The 24,887-nt window shown below is 39.0% G+C and overlaps 1 protein-coding gene across 1 annotated transcript; it reads right to left on the bottom strand.

Annotated features, from left to right (window-relative positions):
- Nucleotides 1–1,784: 1,784 nt before the first annotated feature.
- htr1d (5-hydroxytryptamine (serotonin) receptor 1D, G protein-coupled) lies at nt 1,785–23,449 on the bottom strand. The gene is made up of 2 exons (XM_010769814.1): nt 23,013–23,449; nt 1,785–6,225 (listed from the first exon to the last, which is right to left on the bottom strand). The coding sequence occupies exon 2, from the start codon at nt 5,361–5,363 to the stop codon at nt 4,218–4,220; it is 1,146 nt and encodes a 381-aa protein (XP_010768116.1). The 5' UTR covers nt 5,364–6,225; nt 23,013–23,449; the 3' UTR covers nt 1,785–4,217.
- Nucleotides 23,450–24,887: the final 1,438 nt, after the last annotated feature.

Raw genomic sequence — 24,887 nt, 5'->3', positions numbered from 1 at the left:
GTGTTTTTATGAGTGTGTGGATTTGTATACAGGAGGCCTATAGACCACACTAAAAATGCTCGTCTGGACGCACAGACAGAGTGCAGTTTAAGTGTCTCTGTGTGAGACGCCTGTCAGATTGCATAATGTGCTTGTTATTCAAAAAGTCAACTCGTTGTGGACAGCACTCTGTCTCATGTTCAGAACGACTGCATCATTTATATTCTGTATCCTCTCTTCCTAGTCTACTACAACTCTTAGTATAAGCCTACAGAAAGCAAGAAAGTAGCATTTTAAGGTGTGCTGATTTATTGGTATTTGGGTTCACAGTAACTCAGGATAAAGGAAGAATTTGACATTTGAAATGTACTTAATTATTTGACATCTTTCAATAATATCAACGATATGTTTTAAAAAAGTTGGCAGACTTAACACCATCTACAGGAGTTGTATTTCTCTTTTCCAAAATACACAGATGGGAAGTGACTGAACTGCAATTCATTCTCAAACATTCCCACAGGACTTTTTTCCTAATTAAAGCAGCTGATATACATATATCTTTTGGGGTTGATATTTTTAAGTTGCTAAACATGTGTGATATATATGGTGGAGTTGCACCATATTGCCCTTCATCCTGACTTGGTAAACAGGCCCGTATGACTCAGTCTCAGGGGGATGAATTTGTTTAGTGCAGAACGAGTGGAGAAGTGACAGTCCTCTTCCCGAGAGGTTAAGTGCATCCTGACCTTTTGGTTTCCCTGCTCCAGACAGCCTAACATTTTCTGAAGTGGTCCCCCAGCCAGGCTGACACCAAGTGATACTACTTTTGGCTCCCCTTTTGTGCAGTTATTTGGCATTTTAGTCTTTATTTGATTTGAGTTCACAGAGGAGAAAGAGACATGAAGCCTGATTTAAACCCAAGATGAACCATTTGCTTGACGTTTGCTTAATCAACTCAGCTGTAAAGATGATTCTATTGTGTCTTTTGCAGATATTCCTTTTTTGTTTGTTCTGAATGTGCTAGCTAGTTAAGACACCTTTGCACGCCTCAGTTCCCGAAGGCATTGATCAATAGCTGATGGGCTAATTGTGGTATCTTTTAATGATGTATCCTGAATAATTACATTTTCTTTGTTTAACACTATTAAATGTGACCAGCCTTTAAATTAAAAGAGAACATTCGTTTGGTAACACTGCAAGGGTAATGTGACCTCTTTTCACAGAGCTTGATATATTCACGGTGTAATTAAATTGGTTACATTAGCCGTTAGCTTCCATGTCTATGGATTATTTATTTAAAGCTGTCGCTGGTATGCTAAGGAAAAGTATGAATGTCTTTGCCCTTTCTTTTTTCTGTGGAACTTCTTAGCCGTGCGCAACTGAGTGACAACTCTGACCGAAGGCGGATGTATTTCACATTGCAAACTATTACAATGAATCCTAAAAATTATGTTATGTGACATATATTTCACATCCATTTTCACCCAATGTTGAGATAAGTTTCTGTACTTCATTGATGAAAATAAAACTTACGACATGTATACTACCATCTGTATATCTAATAACAAATATATATATATATATATATATATCTATATCTATATCTATATATATCTATATCTATCTATATATATATGTGTAAATACTATGTAAAAAATATAATGTTATGCTAGGAAAATCAACCAATACTTTTGACATCTAAAATGTCATCTATAACATATGTAATGCTCTATACTGTTCAATATACTGGGCCAGTGATTCAACTGCAGCCATGGTTGAAAAAGTATACAAACAAATTGCACATTAATAATTCATTTATTTTATAATTTAATAATCAGACTGAATTGAGTCTAATGCAGCATTGACCACATCTCCACTGGTTCATTCAGCCAGTCATTTCCAGACCAGTGGGAGACACTGAGAGCAATGGTCGTGGTATCACAGAGATGTATGGTGTGTGTATGCATGTGTATATAGATGTATAGTGTACAGCTGGCACTCTGAGAGCCAGACATGAAGAATTGATGGCAGAAACCATTAGGTCACTCTGTGCTCTGCTCTGGACGTGGTAAAGGTGGACTCTGAAGTGCATCAGTGGGCTGAGTCAATTTAAGTGACTCAGACTAAACTAAATCTCTTGTCCAAACTGAGAAAACATGTTATAGTTCTTTAAGTGACTTTATTCTTTCTGTGGGATTGATCAAATAAACTTTTAATACATTCCTTGGCTCATATGAGCGGCACATCGCCAGCCCCTTGAACTCCTGGCACGCAAAAACATGCAAAGGTTATCCAACTTGCTCTGTTTAACGCCTGATTTCTCTCCTTTTTTCTATATTTCTGAGTCTCGACTTTAATATTTAAAGTGTACCTTATAGATAATCAGGGATGTAAATAAGATATTTGCGACAAATGAATGATTAAATTGACCTGCAGCACATTTTAGTAGCATTCCAGTCACATATTTTTCAGCTCTCTTGTTACTCCTACTCTCAGGCGTAATTTATGATTTAAGGTTAGGGAGTTGTCTTTCTGTTAAGTTTCTGTCCTTATTTCCATTCCACTCACATTCACTTTTTTTTTAACACTGTCTCTGTAGTACTTATTTCTGATTGCAATTCCCTGTGCCTGTCACACATACAAAATGAACCATGGCTTTCATGTGACCTCAACATGTTATGGGAAATCTGTCCTGTGTGTGACCCACCATAAAAACCCAGACACTACATTTCTCATCTCGTCTGACATTTATTGTAAAAATAGCTTTGAATTTACACCCCTCCTGTCCTTTCTGTCACTTGGAATAAATGTTGCAAAAAGGTAATTTGACTTGTATTTTGCATTAAAGTGGCTGTCAGCAGTACATCTGATGGATTCAGCAACATGTTAAGCAGTCAATTATTCAGTTACTTTTCTGCTGCCTAGGCCTGAGAAAGAAAAGCCATCATGGTTTCTGGGGTGTTACATTTGTCTCTAACAAGGGAAACTCATATTTTGAATAGAGCCATTTAATATACAATAACTGAAATAATGTTTTAAAGTAAAAAAAAACATAATCTTTTTGTTAGAATTATTCTCTGGATTATTTAAACAAACGTTATCATTTCTCACAACTGTGTTTGGCATGTACATTTCATTTTAAGTGTGCATTTCTTTGTTTGCCATAAACGTGCGCACTAACTAAGCAGTGTGTTATTCATTAGCCAATCGGTGGCATTGATCAGTTTTTCATATGGAAGTAAGTAGAAGAGTCGCTAGGAAAACTGCTATTCGTATGATTTTATCCTGAAAACACTTCTGCAGAGGTTATACCATCTGCCGCTTTTACTGAACTGTAACACAGGTATTAACATTGAATAAACCAAACACATAAAATCGCAAAAATAGAGTCCAATGTTGCCTTCAGAAGCCGCCACTCTGATCCCTGTCCTCATAGCAGAGCACATCATTTCATAATGTTTTTGAATGGGTTTATTTGTTGCTATGGCATTGGCTGTTACTTAAAATTCAGAAGCAGAGTGGAAATGCTGTTTCCATTTCTGTCTCTGTAACGACGAGACAAGCCTCACTTGTAAAAGTATAAATGTCAGACACTTGACAAGCCTCCCTTCTTCAAACACGCATATATTACAGTAAAGTAACTACCTGTACACATACAGTACACACACACACCCACCCACACACACACATACATACACACACCACTTTCAAATATAATTGCATACTGAACATGGCAACATATACTGAATCTCTGGAGTTTTGCAGTCTTTTCTAAGTGCTTTACTGTACCACAGAGACATTTCATGGGAGCAGCAGCACACAGAATGACACAGAGATTAAGACAACATATATTTCATGGCTTTTCATTTCCGCTGGATTAAATCCAGTCCTTCTGAGTTCCCTCATCCCACCAATCCTTGTTTTTGATCTCTGCCTTTGTCAAAGAAAATAACACAAGTGTCCCATTGACATTTAAATGGCCTTGAAATCCTCTTTCTTTGTCTTTGAAGAAGAGTTCCAACATTCTTCGGGATCAAGATTTCCTTTTTTTTTGGCATGCATGATTAAGCCTATATGGATGATATGCTTTAGGTCTCTAAAGAGCTATGGCACAGAGCTGTTTGATATATAAAAAAAAACAAGATGGGACATTTACGTGTACACAGTACTTCTATTATAATTATTATGTTGTTTGCTTTTTCTCTTTTACACTCTTTAAAAGTTTGAATCAGTTTCTTTCAGTGGAAGCGTCTGCATTTCATGAGTTTCTGGAAAGCTTGTTTGAATTCATCGTTGAATACGGTGTAGATAACAGGATTGATGAGGGAGTTCAGGTATCCCAGCCAGGTAAATACATCAAAGAGCACTGGATCAAACCAGCACTCTTTACATATGGCCGTGACGAGTGTGCCCACAAAGAACGGGAGCCAACAAACAATGAAAGCGCCCAGGATGATGCCCAGTGTCTTGGTCGCTTTCCTCTCCCGAGCCGCACACAGGCGTTTCCTCTCCAGCACGCTGTCTGCCAGCTTCACTTTCACGCTGTTCATGAACAGAGGTGATCCTCCCCCACCTCCCACATTGCCAGAGTGTAGGTGGGCTTCCTGGTTGGAGGAAGAATTTAGAGAACAGAGAGAGGAGCCTGCAGAGGTCTGGATGAGCTGTGCTGTGGTGAAACGCTTCCCAGAAGACGACGGCGTTTTAAAGATGCGGGAACGGGCGGCTACATAGATCCGTCCGTAGAGGATGATGAGAAGCACCGTGGGGACGTAGAAGGCGCCGAAGGTGGAGTATAGGGTGTAAGAGATCTGATCTGTATTCACCAAGCACTCTGTGAGCTCCTCGTGGGCTTTGGACTGCCGCCAGAAAAGTGGAGGCATGGAAATAGATATGGAGATCACCCACACTACCCCGACCATGACCGCTGCCCGGCGCATGGTGCGGCGTTTTGTGTACTCCAGTGCGTCTGTGATGGCCCAGTAGCGGTCCAATGCAATCACACACAGGTGCAAGATGGAGGCCGTGCAGAAGGTGATGTCAGACGACAGCCAGATGTCACAAACAATCTGCCCCAGCGACCACGTCTTGCTCACAGTGTAGACGATGCTGATCGGCATTACTAAAATAGACACCAGCAGGTCTGTGACGGCCAGGGAGCCGATCAGGAAGTTGGCAGGTGTGTGGAGCTTCCTGGTCAGATAGATGGTGGCGATGACGAAGGCGTTTGAAAGCACGGTAGCCAAGGTGACGAGGGCTAATACGGCAGAGAGGGAGATCTGGAAACCGAGAATTGTTGCCTCACTCCAGGGTGGAGCTGTAATGGTGTCAGGGTTTTCTGTGGAGTTGCTGGTAAAGTAGTCCAGTGAGCTGTTATCCAGCTCCATCTCGCCTCCGCTTCTTTTAAACCCTCTTTTTTTCCAAGGTTTTAAACCAGCCTAATTACATCAGTTCAGGCATGGCGCTTAAAAGTACAGTGGCGTGGCATTTTTGGTTTGGGCTGAAGAAAAATGCTTAAGCTTGTCTTTTATGCGTCTTATTTCACATTGCAATATCCCTCGTATTGCTATTTTATATCAACCATATGACAATCATCTAGTTCCATTCACAACTAATGCTTCCGTAGTTTAAGCCGGCTAATATGTCCATTTAGTCTCTCTCATATTGATTCGCCTCACTGGTGTAGCTGCTGGAGAGAGGAATCCTAATTTGTATTCAGCTCCTGTCAGGCTGGCACTCCTTTTCTCTCTTCCCAACGCTCTTATCTCATCTCCAGCTAGTAGCCAGCCAGCAACAACACCTTCAGACCAAACCTTCCTATCTATCAAATGCTTTAATAGACTCCTCCTTTTCAATAACGCTATGCTGGGAGCTGCATGTAGGAAGATGATGACGAAAGATACACTAGGCTTGCTTGTTGTCTCTCTTCTTATCTGTTCCCTGTCCACGTGAAGCCTTCCAAATTGAGATTTGTGCTGAAACTTGGCTAGTGTCTTGGATGATATTAGAAAGCCAGAACATTACAGTTACATGATGCAGAGGAGGACAAACATCCAGGAATCCTTTGGTTGATTTTTAATCATCTCGTAGCTTTTGGTCGTTGTATAGAAGCCGATCAGCAAAGCCTTTTTTTCCAGGTACTGGGTGTGTGAAAGCTTTCCCTCTTCACTTTCAGAAAGCCTTTCAGAAGCAGCGTCCATACAGCGAGGAAGGATTTGTCATGGAGCTTTTCTCTGCAGCACGTTCATCCTATAGGTGAGATAAATAAGAGAAGAGCAAAATAGAAAAGAGAAGATTAGTTCTATTGAGCTTTACCATCATCCCCTCCCCCGTGCTGGATACAGGCATCCACAAACTATCCTACTACATACAACATGGGACACATAAGGGGAAATAAAGGAACATGAACAATGGAAACTCAACAGCGACCTGTAAACAGAGCATTATGACTTGATACAGGGACTTAACACCCACTCACTTCCAGCTGTTTTGTAGATTTATCACATTACACCAAAGTTACACAGTCTATACTAAAATGATTATTTGAGATTGTTGCCAGAACGACTACTTTCCCTAATTGACAGTTCCCAGAAAAATGAAAAGCATGTTGGTTGACTAGTTCATCATTTCTTCTCTGCTCCATCTCTGTCCGACTTCCTCTGGATTTAATTTGGATGGACTGGAAATAAATATGTAAGAACAAAAATTGAATATTTTTTGTTGAAAGCACACAAATCTCATTAACCAAGAAAACCGTCTTTCTCATTTGGATGAACTTTTGGACTTGTGATTGATAAACTCGACTTCCTTCACATTTACTGTTAATGATGCTCAGGAAATACAAAGACGCTGACCATATTGCCTCCAGGTAACAGAAGCTGACTTACTTTCAAGTTATAATGAAAGAGATAAGAGCTGAAATGTGGAAATGGGGTATGGTGTCCCAGTGGGCATAAGGACTGTTAATCACAGTAGAAGGCATTCCCTTTCCTCCAGCTTTCCATATGTTCGGTTTGCTTTAATGTATTATTGAAGAGCAGCAGAATGGATAATAACCACTTGTAATTCAGAGGAAGAGTAAAAAAAAAAAAAAACGTAATTCAATTACACTACTATAGGATAAGTTTTGTAACCCCATGTCGCTGTAGTCACTGTAATCTGTAAAATAGGAATAGATTAGGGAGTGTAATGTGATTATTGGAATACGATTTGTATGAGTGTTCATAGGACTGCCTTTTGTTTCACATCCACAGAGTAATGTTGAGGAACAAAGCTCTGCCACAAACATAAACAAATGTTTGCTTTTACACAGTCAACACATCCTTCTGTTGGCACATTACGAGTGTGACAACTGATTTCCGAGTGCATGCTTGTTCCCGATACAACTCTGCAAATCACCTGCATTAATAAAGTGTTGATAGGCAGCCTTCCCTTGTGGGGGATTATCGTGCTTCGTGACAATAAATATGCTTAGTAAATAATAGAGAATAAATGAGAAATCAGTTTAGCGCATTCTATTACTGGCTCTCAGGTGAGCATTCAAATGATTACAAACTGCAGTACACGTACAAAGAAACGGGCACAGAATACTGATGGTACGCATCCAGGCGAAAATGTGCAGCGTACTGGAACATCCACACAAACAGTGGTCTAACTTATAACTGCGATATAAAGTTAACTAATGCTGCACAACAGGCATGGCACTTTATCATTTCATTTTAATGGCTTTACCATCACAGTGTCAGTAAACCAGTGCTGCTTCCTAAACTATATGCATTGGTCCTACTCTGCTCTGTAAAAGTAAAGTATAGGTTGAATGCCTTCTTCCCTCGTTCACAACCATTTTAAAGCAAAGGAATATGTTCTGTCAAGCTCAAACTATGGAGGAGCAGTGGTTTTTAGAGTTATTTATTTGCATTGTAAGGCAAGTTTATTTATATAGCACTTTTCAACACAAGGCAATTCAAAGTGCTTTACAAAAATGAAAGACATTAAGAAAATGGCATTAGAAAACAGTCATTAAAAAGCAAAGATAATAAAATAAACATTAAAAGAAAAAATACATGAATAAAAGTTACAGTGCTGTGTAAGATATGAATAGTTCAATTAAAAGCAGCGGCAAAAAGAAAAGTCTTTAGTCTGGATTTAAAAGTAGTCAGAGTTGCAGCGGACCTGCAGGTTTCTGGGAGTTTGTTCCAGATATTTGGAGCATAATAACTGAACGCTGCTTTACCATGTTTAGTTCTGACTCTGGGGACAGAAAGCTGACCAGTCCCTGAAGACCTGAGAGATCTGGATGGTTCATAATTTAGCAGGAGGTCAGAAATGCATTTTGGTCCTAAACCATTCAATGCTTTATAAATCAGCAGCAATATTTTGAAATCAAGTCTTTGACACACAGGAAGCCAGTGTAAAGACTTCCGAACAGGAAGTGATGTTATCCACTTTCTTAGTGTTAGTGAGGAACCAGTGTAAAGACTTCAGAACAGGAAGTGATGTTATCCACTTTCTTAGTGTTAGTGAGGACTCGAGCAGCGGTGTTCTGAATTAGCTGAAGCTTTCTAATAGATTTTTTAGTGAGACCTGTGAAGACACCATTACAGTCGAGTCTACTGAAGATAAAAGCATGGACAAGTTTTGTATAGAAATATTAATTGAAAATATTGAAGACAAAGCTCTGGTTTGTAGCTATTTATAGCTGCCTAGACTACAACTCAACAGTTAATCCATTTACATTGTTATCACTGAGCCATTTGTGTTTAGCAGTCCAATATCAGAATTAGAACTAAGTTGTCCAATCATAAGTGAAAGTGTGACGGGTACATGCAAGAGTTTGGCATGATTTGCTAATGCTAATTTGAGAGCAAAAATTAGGCTTTTTCTTTGAAACCATGGACTATTAATTGTTGTAGAGTCTTGTCAAATAAACCCATCAATTCATACAACAGTATCTAATAGGCCAAAAGGTATTTTTTTAAAGTGATGTTCTTTCCCATCTACTGTCTGGGGACTACTCAAGCAGTAGAGGCAAAGATAGACCTTAGTATGAGTCACACAAACAGAAAATAGATACATAATTCCTCATAATGCAACTGAATTGCTTATATAATTGAACCTCCACGCTTGATTAATGCCTCCAATGTTCAGAAGTCTTAAGCCAAAATGTAGACAACCATGGTAATATCACTCTGATGAAGAAAGCTCCCTACAGAACCGCAGAAGACATTGAGTGTCACATTAAAACATTTCTCAGATCTCAACAAGAAACCTCAACGTGCAGATGTGTTAGAGATAACTGTCACTGACAGCGGGTGAAGATTACCCAGGCGTGACTAGCTTACAATCACGCCTCATCGCATCAGTGGAGAGGAGATTGATATATTGATATTGACACACTCCACACGGTGAGCTTAGTAAGAAGATCGTCGTGGGCAGCATTGACTTATTCATTCGGTTGTCTATGTAATATGACACACACACACACACACAGTATCATGTTTGATAGATGACTGGAAAGCTTATCTGTTTACACATCAAACAAGTCAAGGACAAGGCTTATCTCCTCTGGGTCTGGTTTACAGCACAATGAGGTAATGAGGTTCATAATGAATGGATGAGAGGAAAAAGATTTTCAATCAAGAGCAGGCCCTGCCTAAATTGGGCTGTATAATGTTTATGTGAAATATGTTGGCTTCTACATCTGGCTTTGAAATTGCAGATCTAATTCAGGGAGGCATCTCTCAGCCCAATTAAAGGAGACGTGCATTTATCTTCGTTTAAACAAGGGAAAAAGTTGGAACCACAAAGCATGATCACAATTATATAAAACACAAACATCTGATTGTTCTTGTGAGTCTTTCGAAGAGCATGACTGGAGAAGAAACACAGTGACGCAGCCCTGCCGAGTTAGCCTGCGTCACAAACCGTTCACTATATCCAATTCCTTCCTCTCAGGCTTGGGCCAAATCCAAGCAGATGCTGCAGTGTGTGTGCAGTGTTTTTATGTCGGGGTGAAACAGTAATACCCTCTGAACCCAGCCGGCCTGCAAACACTGCACGGCCCCACTGGAGATAGACTAATTGATTGAGCCCAGAGAAGGAGACATTGCCTCCTCTGCTCTCATGCAGCTAATATGGTGTTCACTCAAGCGTGCTGTAAATGGGTGTGGTTGTGTTTGTGTGTGTGTGAGGGGAATTTTACTTCAACATAAAGGGATGCTGGGGATTCATAATGGGGTAAATTAAAGAGGGCTTAGATAGCAGGAGTCATGGGAATAGACAATTGCAGCTTCATTTTGTAACCAGATGATAGGGGGTCAGCCAGGGGGTCATTTCCAATATTGAGTGCTTTGCCGACTTTCATTTCCCTCGTATTTTTTGCCTTTCACTGTTCAAACAATCTCAATCTTCTTGGTCGTCTTTGTTGGGGCTGTAGGCAGCCTGAAAAGTTTCAGTTTAAGTTTAGTTTTTCTGGATAATAAAATGTTTAATTAATGAATTCATAGTAATATTCTCCAAAATAAACGCTTGAATTGATTAAACATCAGTGAACTCTTTGTAGAAGTGTCATCAACGCATTTACTGTATGGATTCAGAGAAATGCAGACATTTCATAAATACTTCATTGTACACACACACACACACACACACACACACACTTTTTTCCATCCTATAGACAAGCTTGCTCTGCCAGGGTTGTTGGCTCACTTTGCTGATCATTACAGTCAGTATGCAGTCCATGATGCTGTTGTTCAACACAATGGAGTATTCATGGCACCATGCAGATACTGAATTATAGATAGCTGGGCGGCATCATGTGAAGGAAAGTGAAACTATAAAATATAGATTACTAGGAATGTAGGAACAGTCAACTCAGAAGTGATCTCTGTCAAAGTGCTGCCCAAAGGTTAAAGTGCAAACCATGAAAACAGACAGCGGAGAGATGGAAACCTCGTCAATATATACAATAAAACAGCAATTCCAGTACGCTATGCAGATTAATAGAGACACATTTCATGAATGGCTGTCATTTATACAGTGACATGTTGGCATGTCACGCTGCATTTCAGTAAATAGCAATGAAATCCAATTATGTCTCAAAGGCTCAATGATTTATCTTATCTCTGTTGTTTGCAGCTGCCTGGAGTGTTTTTTTCAGCCTGTGTGGGATGCACATGGCACAAGCATGCACATGTTTCACACATACTGTACATGCACTATTTGCACCACAATCCACCTGCACACATAATGAAACTATATGCAAACAGGAAATACAATGAATCCTCGACCGGCACTGGAGGACATTAAAGGGGCTTCACAGGTACATGCTAATTTATGGTGAATAAATAAATTGCAAGGAGGGAGCTAATGTTACCCAGCGACACATTCAAACCTCTCGGGACAAACTTCAGGACTCATTATAGAGGCTGGGAAGGATAATATCAGCTCTTCTCTAAGCTGATAGAATGGAAATAGATTGTAGAAAATAAGACAATTCAGCCTCTTGAGAAGTAAGGTTTTTGTGTTAACAAGGTTGCACAGCAGCAGGTTAAAATGGTTCAAAACACAACCCATCAATTTCTGCCTAAACTTTTTTCCACACATGAAAGCCTCCTACTGCTGAGGCAAAGTTCCAATCAGTGTTTTTTTACACCACTCCACTGCAATACACTCCTCACTGTGTGTTCATGATCCTTTGAAAGATGAACAGATTATCTGTCAGTGACGTGTGTGTGTGCGTGTGTGTGTGGAGAAGAACAAACAGGTGTCTGGTTTATATCTGCGGTAATGAAAAAAGAGCTTGCTATCAGAACATTGTTCGTGCTAACTATGTCATGTAACAAAACAAAAGATACGATTTCCCTCCTGAAACGTGTGATCTGTTTACAGAATCAACAATATGTGCATTGTTTGTGAGAGCTTTCAATTATTTTGAACCCTTAACATATTTCATCAATCGTTCCAATAACATACAAATATACCAGCTAATTTCCGTCCACCCATCAGGTCAAATACACTTAAAGTGGACCATTAACAAACCAATGTTTTCATGCCTGAAATATTTATTTCCCCAGTAAATCTTCACAGAAACTTACAGGCGCTGAAACGCTTTCAAAAAGCTTCAATAAGTAAACATCGTTCCTATTCTTGTAACGGAATTGAAAACATCTAACCTTATACTCAAGGTAATAACTAACAACACCACTTTTATGTTAACCATTTTATTACAGAATAACTAAGGCCGAAAGTAATACTTGCTGTAGTAGCAGTACAGTCTATCATGTACAAATGAAAACTATTCTCAAAACATTTTTCAATTCTTTGTAATTTTCCAGGACTTAAATACTAACCATGACATACAAAATGGATGTTTATTTTGTTCAAAGTTGTTGCAGGCTGAGTTGTTTCTGGCTTTCAAGTCCCGGCGCTCCCCATATTAATCCCATGTGCATGACAAGGTAATTATTCATTAGAAATGTTAACATTAAGCGCATTTCCCGAAAATTCTCGACTTCAAAGGCGTTCTGTTGTCGCTACCATGGCCGTGTTTGTCATAACTCTCCACCTTAGGTGAAGGAGACGGTTACAGTCGTTGCTGTCCTGCCAAAAAGACATTTTTATATGAAGACACTTACGGAAGACTGCTGAAGACAGACAGTGATGTAGAAGATAATTTTAGGGAGGCTGAGCAAATGTATGGGTCTGAAATAAACGTCAACAACTACCAATTAGTCCACATATTCAATAATTTTCGTAAGTGTGTATTAATAATTCTAACATGATCATTTGCTAAGTGTGAACTACTCACATAAAGTCATAGTGACTTGAGAATGTGTTAATGGTGAGCAACTGGAATTAATGATACCTCCTGCATTAAATCAGAATGAGCATGCATTACTTATTATTTGTCCTCTTACAACCAAAGTTGTACTGGCTTGATTTCCATGAAACTTAGAGGAAGGGTGAAGAAAGGGCCAAGGAAGAACCCACTAAATGTTGCATCCAATGTGAATCACGTTGCGGATACACCGATTACTTTTCCACCCATGGACACCGCACTGGGCTGGGGTCTGCGCTCTCCGAGTGCTCTTCCAATTATTAGGTATTACCAACTGAAGTGTGAAATTGTAGTTTCGTGAGCATCACTTCTGGGCCGCAGAAAACACATATTTAAAGAATCACATAATATAAAACAAGCCTGCCCACTCATGCAGTCTCTGTCTGTATCTGTCCCACTGTTGTTTCAAATGATTCAGATATTCTGTCCCAAAGCCTTAAAATAGTTTTAATGACAACAAAACTAAACCGTGGTAACAGGAGCATCAAAGCCAAGCAAAATACTTTGAAGTGATAAGAAGAAAACCAAAAGAGATTCAAGGCTTTTATTGTGATGTGTACAACGCTACAGTGTAGATATATCAATGAAAATCTTCGGTCACAGGCTCCTCCAACAGTGCAACACAATAAAACAGATACAATAGTTAAAATAGGACTGACATTTTGGTGATATGCATTTGTTAACTAAGTTTTTACAAAATCTCATCAAAACAAGCTCTGGATGCCACTATAGAAATATACAACTTGTTTAACCAACAATATCAATGTATATAATTATGATAAGTGTAAGTGAGGAAGTTCTGCAGTCAGGATTCATATGAGTGTTTGATGATGAGCAGCAGTGGTTTTATCTTTATCTTCTATGTTTGAGTGTGAGTCATGAAAGTGAAGGGGCAGTGGTGTAGCAGAGGTTTGGAAACAATGATCCCTCGAGGAGGAAACAGCGGATGTTTAACGGAAGCGCTGAAGAGGATAACATGAAAGGCCTATTACAACTTTCGTTTTTTAAAGTGATGATACGAGGCATGAAGAAAAAACAATATAGTTAGCATGACTAAATGCAACAAGGAACAAACTGCTTTACAAACAAAATATCTCTTTATAAGACGGAGTAAAGGTGACTTCATCAAGGACTTCACATTAAAGAATGGAAACATGCATCAAGAACATGATCACATGGAAAGGTGTACAAGTAGCAAACCACTTTTATGACGATGTATGTGTCCCGTCTACGCTTTTTAAACTATCACTTGTCATTTAACGCCTGCTTGTCATTCCCAATTCACCAATGTACCATCGCAGTTTACTAGCTAAACTAAACTGAGCTAAACTGCCTGTTTAGGTTGAGGACAAATATCCTGTTTTGGGTAAAACATGTTTGTTTGTTTTTTTGTTTGTTTGTTTGTTACAGGAAGTAAAGTTAAACACTCAATGTGAATGAGTCAATGGTAAATGTAAAAAAATTGTAGTGATGACTTGAAAATTACTTTAAAGATCTGAGTTATATTTGCGCCATTTGGTTAGCAAGCTGGCAACAATAGCCGGAGCTAAATACTAAAGCCAGCTGAGTTGTGTGGTAAATGAGTTTGATCGATGGTGGATCCATTGCCGTTCTCATTCATTAGAAAGAAAATGAGATGTACAGTAAAGAGAGTTTACAGCACATTTATGTGATGAGACCAAGAAACCAATAGTCCTATACTGGATGAAGCACTCTGTGAGAACAATATTAAGTGGATTGAAAAAGGTGTTAGCACTTTAATTTTAACACAGTGCATCTTTACAAGACAGGGCTATAAGATTAGGTTATAGGAGGAGTTAGTATTGCACTTTAGTGGTTCATCATCCAGTACATTTTTACAAGTAATCACATTCCCAAAAAACGACTGAAACACATGAACAGTTTTTGTGTTGTCTTTCCTACTTTGTGTCAATTTTTTTCCTCACGGTATGTTCAGACAGAGAAAAGTCATTAAATGTCATGCTAATATGTGTTGTTTTTACCCTTAAGAAGGCAACATTATTTTTCATTTAATGCACTCGTTAGTAGATATTTTCTGACAGGAAACACATGTAAATATAGCACCATGAAAAAACATTGACTTTCATTAAATCTATTAGTTAGTTGAAAGCAATATTGTTAAATATACCTATTATCATTGCTTTCAACTAACTAACCTATAAGAGTTATGTGAAATCTGTCTAATAGATTTAATTAAAGTAAATGTTTCAGTTTTTTAAGTGCACAAACTTAAGAGACTTCAAGAGTTTGGTTCATATCTCTTGGATTCAAAAGAAGATGCAACATTACACTCCTGATCATAAGAGATGCCTAAGACGTGGTACAGTAAGAGAGAAGCAGGGCTTGTCATCAACATGGCAGGGAAATAAAACAAAAAGATTCACATGGATGGGCATGTACTAAAATTGGAGAATGAATTGAGCCCTTCAGCACAGCATGTTGTGAGGGAAATGTTTTGCAGCGGTGAGCGATTGTTCTGTAGCAACAACAGCATCAGATGATCTCAGCAGAGACATTTACATGTGGGTTGGTCTATCCACTGTACGCTTTCTGCCCAGTACACACACTTTTGTGTTTTCCGTACCGTAAACATGATGGTTATAACTCCAGGCATTCAATTAAAATGTGAATGAGTATTGTTGAAGGATTAACATTTGACATAAGCCTTAGTTTACTGACATCTAAAAGGTAATTAGGGACTTTAGAACATGAAGTGTTTAATCTCTTCAACAAGGAATACTTGAAATGTTCTTTAAAAATCAATGTCAGATAAGAATAAGTATTTTTAGGAGTTTACATATAAATGTCAGAGTATTACTGTTTATTTAAAAAAAGGGTTTAATGTCAAAAGACGTCCTATAATATTTTCATTTCTTTGTCTTCTACCTGATAAAATACCTTATTGTTAAAAAGGCACATTATACTGCATGTAAATTACCTTTTTCTGACGTGAAAACAGGTCGTAATTTAAAACTACAGTCCTTAAAGTTAGTAGTTTAGGTGAGTTCATTTGTGTTAACTGACAATTCTAATGAGATTTGTCAAGATTGTGACTTTTAATCAAACTAGTTTTGAATATTTCTGCAGTAAAGGGTATTTGGTGAGTGCTCGACAGGCAGCTGAAACTTTCATGGAGAAAGAGTATGGATTTCATTGTCAATTAAGAAGGATGGATCCATATAGCATTGCAAATCCTAGCGAAATTGTGTGGAAGCCTATTTATAAGTAAAAGAAACAGAAACTCTGATATCTTGACTCTGAATTTGGAAGAAGTGTTGAACTAAATTAGAGGCAAGTTTCAGACGGAAAGAAGGGGCTGTCAATTAACAACACAGTCTACTTCAAAAATGACGAAGAGGCGCTTTCAACTTTTTGTTAAGAGGATTGTCTGAATTATAAGTATAGACTTTGAAATCTCTGGGTCAAATTTGTTAAACAAAAGAGACATGACCAGACTCCTGCCCAATTAAAAAGAATCCACAAGTGATTACCCTATCCATTCATTCTGTCCCGGCTCAATGCTGTGTATCAAATGCAACATATTAACCTCACCTACGTCTTAAGACTTTGGGGTCTTGTAGTTTGATTCAGACCACAATTACAGGTGTCAAATCTCCCCCTGACAATGGTCGGAACCAAACAGCTGACCCTTGGTTTGTCAAAAAGAGGTGGTCTCCTGGAAATGACTGTTCCTCTGGAGCCCATGTTGTTCTTGCTTGGGGTTATACCTACAGACATTTACGATTCAGACCAGAGGTACATATTACGGATACTGTTATTAATTGCCAAAAAGATTATAACTGTGAACTGGAAAAATGCAAAACCTCCGACAATCATTCAGTGGAAGCACAGACTTAAACAAGTCTCCACGATTGAAAAAATTGACGGCGAGCCTGCAGAGAAAAATTGACTTTTACCCAAAGATGGAAATGTGTTAAAATATATCTGGATGTATCGCTGGTTGAAGAGGGTTGTTGAAACTGAACCAAACTTTAGATGAATACTAGAGAAAAAGTTTCCTTGTGTAACTGACCCTGCTGTGCCAAAGATGTCAGTCCCTATGTAAAATGCTTTCATTAATATTTATTTGATTTTACTTTATATATCCCCGTTTGTATTTATTTATATTATTTACTTCATTATTTCAATTTATACTGGATTTGCTTTATTTCAATATTAACCATACTTTGCTTTGTCGTGTAATCATCTGTCATTTTAATGAAAACGTCCTATGTCAGGATATGTCTTGTCTTGTTTTGTTAAAAGGAAAATAAACAGTTCAAAAAAAGGTGGTGGTCTCACTCTGGTTTATGGTTTGTTTTATTTCTAGGGTAAAAATATGTTTGGGATAATTCTGATTTTCAGAACAATTACAGAAAGTAATGGTAGACCATCTCCATGTTGTGGGAGTAGGGAAGAAANTACGTCGTACGTACGTACGTACGTACGTACGTACGTACGTACGTACGTAGTAGTAGTAGTAGTAAGTAGAGTAGTAGTAGAGAGAGAGAGAAAGAGAGAGAGAGAGAGAGAGAGAGAGAGAGAGAGAGAGCGAGAGAGAGGCACAGGATGTGTGTGCTCAGAGCAGAAACTTTTTGAAATTCGAGCAGATGATAAATTAGAAGTAAAGTTAGAATTAAAGTTGCCAACTTAAGGAAATGTGTAGGTTTCAGTTTGTCTATAAATAAATGCTCCTCAGCAGAAATTCCTGCTACTCAACTGCTGAAGAAGGATGGGGAACAACATCCAACACAAGACATTCAGACAGGGGAGAGAGGATAAGCGAGGACGGGAAATCGATCTTCAAACCAATCAAAATTATGAAAAGCACCAGCTCACGTAATGATGCCACATAAGGCTAACTGTTCAAATTCTTGTGTGGGGAAGTTTCATTCAATGTTTTCAAAGTGTAAAAAATAAGCATATCACATTGCAAAGTTCAAGTCCTGATTGCGTGAATCAGCAAACTGAAACTGAACATCAGTCAGTGGTGGTGAAACAACATGGCAGCTGTCAATGGCATTTCATCGGTGCAGAGTTGTACTGTGACAGGGAATATTTAACACAATTAGTCCATGACTAATGAGAGTGACGGTCATTTCACAGTCACACAGATATTAAATGGATGATATTATGGCTTTCAGTAAGTGATGTTACACTGCCTCAAAGGACGATACTGGATAATTCAAAGTGCAAGACATTTCTTAAATCGCACAATTGTGCCACATGAAACTGTTTGTATTGGAGTGTGATTCATTAAAGAGAACTGCACTGTTAGGAATAAAATAATTGTTATACATTAGTAAGAACTTTCTTAACCTAAGTAAAGTAGGTAATATAAAAGTTGCTGTAACAACTCTAAAATCGACATACTGTGCAGTAGACGCTGTGTCATGGTTCTGGTTGTGCAACAGTACAAACACCCTGTCTTCCTTTTATTTTACTGCTTTGTGGTATTTTCCACTTCTTCGAAGATTCCTCCCCACAGGCTTTCCGTCAACAAAATACAGACTCTCGCTTCAAGTAATGGAAAAAGACATCTTTCAACAAGTAGTCAACCTTGGAATAATGACCACTAATGGCCTAAGTGGCCGAGCTGCTGCCGCTGCGAGAGCGAGGAGGGCGAGCTTTATCGATCCTGATGAGACACATGCTGTCATTCTCACAGTGAGTACAAATTGTCTTGATCTATAATTACAACGTTCATCATAAGAACCCGATGTTATGATTCAGTGCTAATTATATGGAAAAACATCAAACCCAGAGATAATGCCAGGAGGTTAAAAAAAGAGAGAAGGGAAAGTAAAGGAACTGAGTAATGCAACAAACATTTCAGCAAGACAAAAATACATCAGAGTTCAAAAGCATCCACAATATAAACAAAGTATGATTAACCTTTCCTATGTCAATACAATGAAGTGGATTTCCTACTCCGCTTAAAATAGTGTATAAAATGATGTTAATGAGAGAGAGGCGGCATGTTATTTTCTGCTTTCTCACACCGAGCCCAATCCCATGTGAATAATCCTGCCTGTAAATCCGATGGGATTACCATTGATTCGGTCTCATTTTCATGGATTGCTTTAATTCAAGTGTAAAGACAAAACACAACAGCATGAAGAGCGACGGGAGGATTTGATGAAAGAAGGGAAGCATACCAGAGATTGGGTTTGCAAATATTTATTTTTCCAGTTTAAATAGTTTAAATGCTAGATCAAGCTGTGTTTTAGGATTAGAGCTGAGTGTAGTCATCTCTGATGCTTTGTGAGGGGAATCTCTACCTGAGTTTGAGCTGTTTTACTCTCAGGTGGTATTTTGTTTTTGCTGTCTTTCTTTCCTTCCTGATTATCTTGCCTCCTCGTCATGGTTTTCGATCATATAGCTTTTGAAACTTTTGTCTCTTATGATGGTAAACCTCTTTGGCTGTGGTACATTCTTTAGGTATTTCCAATCCCGACAATATCTTGATTTAATTGCTTCTATCCAAATCGACTAACAGTAAGTGCAACAAACCATAAAGATTCAAACTCAGAACAACAAGAAGAATATATTGTATATAGATATATTCGCTTCAAATACATCAAACCATTGTTAGCGCATAGATCCTGTATGGTGGATCACTGGGTTGATTTCACTCCTTCGCCATCACCTGATGTTCCTGTATGGTTAATAGCATTACCTCCCCTGTAAAATGCTATGGTCATGATGGACTCATACTCAGACTTAATCTCTGCTTTTCCTATTTTGCACACAATTCCACAAAGATGCATTTCTGGGGAAAGTTTGCAATTTTCAAGAATGTCTTTGTTGCAATGTCGGTGGTACATCCAAATGAACGATGTTTGGCTACCGCCGGCAAATGAGTGGGGGGAGGCCAGTAACACAGGGGAAAGCCAAATACTGTTCATTTATGTGCACGACCACACACACTTCACAAATACAAAGTCTGTTGAAAATAGGCAAAGTTTTCCTTTGGGCCTATCTCTTAATTGGTCTCACCTATTTGAAATGCCAGTAGTCGTTTCCATGTTGGAGAATCAGGTAATTGGTCAGGAGTTTAATGAGTACGCCCTCAGGGAAGGAGGATCTTCCTCCCTAATGTTAGCCATTATTTAGCCTGTTTCAGTAAACTGTTCATACTGCGATGTGTTCATTAGTGTTTGTGTTTCGTTGAAGATTATACATTATATGGCCTTGATGATGTCAAAGATTCCTGTTTCCATGTTTAATTTCTCTTACTTTCTCTGAAGGGCACTGTCTACAGCTTGCCAAGTGTTTCTATTTTCCCCGTGTATTGTTGCTTTTAAAACCTTTCTTTTTAGTTGTAGTAGCTGTGGGAATTGTAAGTTCTGCTGCACTGACCTGCTGTTGTCACACTGTCTAATAGTTTCTCACAGAAGGTAGGGAATGTAGTTTGACCGTAGTCAGCAGCAAGGCAATGAGCACAATGTCAGAATTCATCTTCCTCATTGCACTTCCAGTATCACTTGGTCACTAATCTAATATCGACATTTCCTTGGCACATGAGAATTGCACCCTTTGCCACTTCAAAGAGCTGCCACAAAGAAATGTACTCAGGCAGAGTGTTTTACAGCTGAATGGTGAAGTCTTCTTCACTGACGCTGCCCCACCATCTGCTCAGCTACTTTCAGCCGACTCACGTGCTGCACAGTACTGTAAACATCAGTGTGCAGGACAAACAATGTAGCGAACAGACTGTTAAATTACCTCAAGTGGTTTAGCGTGGTAGCTTTGTTATGTTTTGTAGCCGTTCTTGAAGAAAGTGACATTTTGGAGGTAGGAGTAGTAATGTTGAAAGTGTGGAATTAAGCTGTAAGTCAACTGCACACATCTGCTTCTTGTTCTAGTTTTTCAACACAGTCCTGCAAGTGAATTACCTCCAGTCTGATGTAAACGTCTGTCATGCATTGCCAGACCTGAGGAAACATGCAGTACATTGAAGAGTGTACTGTTCTAGTCTTTGGTACGTCTCCTATAGCGGAGATGCTTATATTCATCCCATGGGAGCCTCTAAACATGAACATCCTATCTATGATGGACATTTTGATTTTTAATTGGCCAGTTGGCAGATTTACAACTCAAAATTCGTAGTTATCTTTAAATAATTGGTCCTTAATTACAGACAGTAGTCTGCTTCTGCTAGATTGCATCAGCTGTAGCTAGATAGCTCATAAACCTGACATTAGCTCCAAGACATGATTAAAATGTTTTCTCCATCTCACTTTTTAGTATTTGAAGCTAATTTAAACACAAGAACATGAGTCCTTCAAATATACCCCTGATGGATATATACAGTCTGACATCATGCTAAAAGACTGAGGCTAACAAAATAATGAAAGAGGATTTTCCTTTTCTTGCAGTATAGAGTTAGTTTGCCGGGCCCTATACTGTATATCTCATGGGACTGGGATTTTCCGCCCCTATATTCTCTGAAGATGTTATTAGAGGGAACGGTTCTTCCATATACACATGCAGCACTCTCGGAACCATCAGGCATTTATTCCTGCATTCATTATTAAACCATGATTTGATACTTTGGAAAATGAGCTACAAATGAGTCCTCTTTGTGATATGATCTCATGTCCCATGCTGGGGGGGGGGAAGGAAGGAACTCCCTCATCATTGTATAAGGAAATTATATATTCAACAGTATCATCATTTTTCAGTTTCATAATTGTTTCCAATTACCCACATTTGTAAAACAGTGTCATAATAAAGTAGGGAAAGGGGACTGCATGATATGAATAGGATTAGTTTAATGGGTCGTAAATTACATATTCCGTCACACCAAGGTTGTTAAGGCGCATTTGGAGAGCCGTGTGTGTGTGTTCATCTCTGAGTGAGTGTGTGTGTAATGTGAGAGGATGGGGGGGAAAGGGTGTCAGTGTGAATGCGAGAGAGAAAATTCCACATGTGAGAGTCTCCAGATGAAATGGAGGTACATTGTGTACTGAAAGGTACTTTTCATCAGAGCACCGACATGGTGATTCCCTTTCATTTTGCTGAGGATCTCTCACATCAGCCACTTCAGGCAAAAGAAAAATACAACATTCACAGCAAAAAAATTCTGAAAAGCTTGAAAGCACAGGTCTATTTTCCCAACTTGAAAACACTACATGGTTGGGCTGCTCCTCCTCACCAGCTGCTGCTAATGGCAAAGATGTTCTGGTAAATTCTGATGTTAGTAATTTATGTCCGCAAACGGCCAAGTAAAATATGAATATTATTATAATTTGAAAAGAGCCCACTCTCCAGCCTTATCTGTATAATGAATTCAGCAGCATGTGCCACGACTGTGAAGGGTTGGAGGCTGCAAGCAGCAAAATAATGTTAGCATCCTGGACAACCAGTGTTAAGCACATATCATACAGGATTTGAAACCCTATAGTGAAATTAAATAGGCTTTATCACGCTATAAACTCCTCACCTGCCTCCAGCCTAACCCTTAGCAGTTATCTCACAGGTCAACAAAAACAAATAAACCTGAGGGGGAAAATATCTTGTCCCCTCTCATTTTATAATTATTTTTGATAGTAATTAGAAAAATCTTAAGGAAAGCAATGTTACGTTTTATTGAGATGCAATCAAGAACTGTAGTGTTGTTATCGTTACCATGTATTTCCTGCCTCCTCCAGCAATATTCTCCCTATTTAAATCAGTTTTGGCACTCTGGGGCTTCATGCCGGTTTCATATGTGTACTTGTTTTTTTCCGCATGCCTTGCAGTTCATAACACGATTAAACCCATGAGGCTGCTGTTACTTCCCCTTAGGGACTCATAAAGTATACTGTGTGTCCTCCTCATTTCCTACTTCGGGACATTTCAATCTCTTTTGGTGTCACTAAAATAGTCCTAGCAGGACTTACATGGTGCCAGTGGTGATCACAAGTGACCTTATCATGCTCTGTTTCATCTCTTGGTGTAAGGGATTTGTTCAGGATTTTCAGCAGAAATCTTTAATCTTTCTAAGATTTTGAACCTGTGTTAGTCACATTAGTTCAGCTCTTTTAGAAAGTTAAAAGATATACCCCACTGTTGACTCAGTGTCTTAAAACAACAAATAATGCCTTCCTTTCTGCGCCCCTGCACATCGCTGCGTAATTGTAACAAACGAGGTGATGTACTTATTTTAAAGAGAAAAGATCGTTAAACTTACCATATTTTTTTCTTTATTTGGTGAATTGTTGTCTTCTTTCTTTTTGAATTATGCTGAGCACAAAAGCAAACAGGGAATCCCAGCATCGGTGTCCTTCATTTATGCACGTCCAGTACAAACAAGCGAAATAGTAGACTGGTTACATTCAGAGGGAACCATCGGACTGCTTCGGTAGTCTTCACATCTCATCTGAAAGGAGAGCGTTTAAGTACAACCATAAGTGATTTCAGTTGTCCGGGGAAACTTGAGCGACTGTAATTTATGGCATTCAGCTTCAAAAATGTATTTTCGCACAGATAAACCGCAAAAATGTCTCAAAAGTGTCAAAAGTGCGGTGTGCGTCTCCATCTGACGTTTTAAAGCGCAGCTCATGGTGTGCTGCCCTCAGCAGCCCTGGGGAGAGACACGGGGGCTTCCCGCTGCCGACGGTCTCCTCTGCTCCGGGGGAAGATCACAGAGACGTCAACAAGTTGCTTTCAAATCTGCGTTTCTGTGAGGTGTTGATGGGACTGGCTGTACGGCATCGCTTTGTGCGCCTTTTTACATACACACTAGAATACACACACGCACGCGCTCGCAAACACACACACCGAGTGAATTTAATCGACGGAAACCACAGGCGTATTTCCTAGTAATCCAGTTGTTTTGGCACTCCATTTCTTTTAGGGAAGAGGTTCTCAAGATCAGGTGCAGGGACCTCCCAGAGGCCACGCTACAAAGCAGTATTTTGGGACATACCGATATTGACTAAATACCTAATTGAGCTGGGAGAAGAAACCATATTCCTTTGGATAGCACCCAAATACCAAAAACTGCCGACTTGGTGCTTTTTTTTCAGCATGGCAGGATTTCAAATTTGCATTGAGTATCCAATTAAACTTCCCATACCATTCCTACAGGATTGGTCCCCTGCTATATTTCCCTCATGTTTCTGTTCTGCCTAAGTCTGAACCATACATCCTAGTAGTTGCATGCATTAGTTGCATTACAATTTCAAGACTTCTAAAGCCTCGTCCCACATATACTCTTTAAGTCGATACAGTGTTGATGTGATATGCATGTCCTGGAGCAGCATCCTGTGGGTCTAGCTTTACCGTGAAAAGTGCGTCAGCAACACAGATATTCACTGTTGCAATGCAGCATGACTACAAATTACTAGCTGTCTGCGAATGTTGCTCTGTAAGCGAAACAAAACCACTGGTTTTAAAGTGTTAAAACTCAAAAATATATTAATATTCCCTTTGATTTAATTTAAAACCAAGAATGAAGTAAGTAGTATTTTTTTATGTGGCAGAGTTTGTGCAGTATATATCATTGTACAGCTCATTTACATGTAAACAAGACAAAACCACAAATGATGTAAGATGAAGGGTTCCCTGAAACAACTCACATCTTTGTGGTGAGTTATAAATACTAACACTGCTCAGGCTGTTTGAGCAGTGTGAGTTTTAGACCAATAATGTCACAGATTAAAGCGTGATATAGACAACTGCAGGATTCAGATGTCCTCCTCCCCTTTTTGAGGTAAAACTGCACTACTGTTAAGTAATGAGACTGCTGGTTATTGCATCTATTCGCCAATGTGGAGGAAACTGCCTGCTGAGAAAAATCCTGGAAATGTCATAAATGATAAACTCACACCTCAGCCTTATTCTCCTCCTATACCACATTGCAGAGACATGCATTGGGAAGTAATGAGCAAGAACAAATAAAAAGAACATCAAAGGTTAAACACACCGAATGTCTCCAATATAAACTGGAAAGAGAGATACTGTAGCAGTTAAATCTGAGAGACCATGGCAAAACAAAGTCACTTAAAATCTCCCTAATAATGCCGTTGCTCTATGGAGAATGCAGTATTCAGCATTAAGTTGC

This window comes from Notothenia coriiceps, unplaced genomic scaffold (genome assembly GCF_000735185.1).
Source record: "Notothenia coriiceps isolate Sejong01 unplaced genomic scaffold, NC01 NC01_scaffold00007824, whole genome shotgun sequence".
Taxonomy (NCBI): Eukaryota; Metazoa; Chordata; class Actinopteri; order Perciformes; family Nototheniidae; genus Notothenia; species Notothenia coriiceps.
The sequence above is the reverse complement of the archived record's forward strand: the minus strand, read 5'-3'. Positions and strand labels throughout refer to the sequence as shown.

Coding starts and splice junctions, on each gene's coding strand:
- htr1d (XM_010769814.1), bottom strand. CDS start 5,363: ATGGAGCTGGATAACAGCTCACTGGACTACTTTACCAGCAACTCCACA.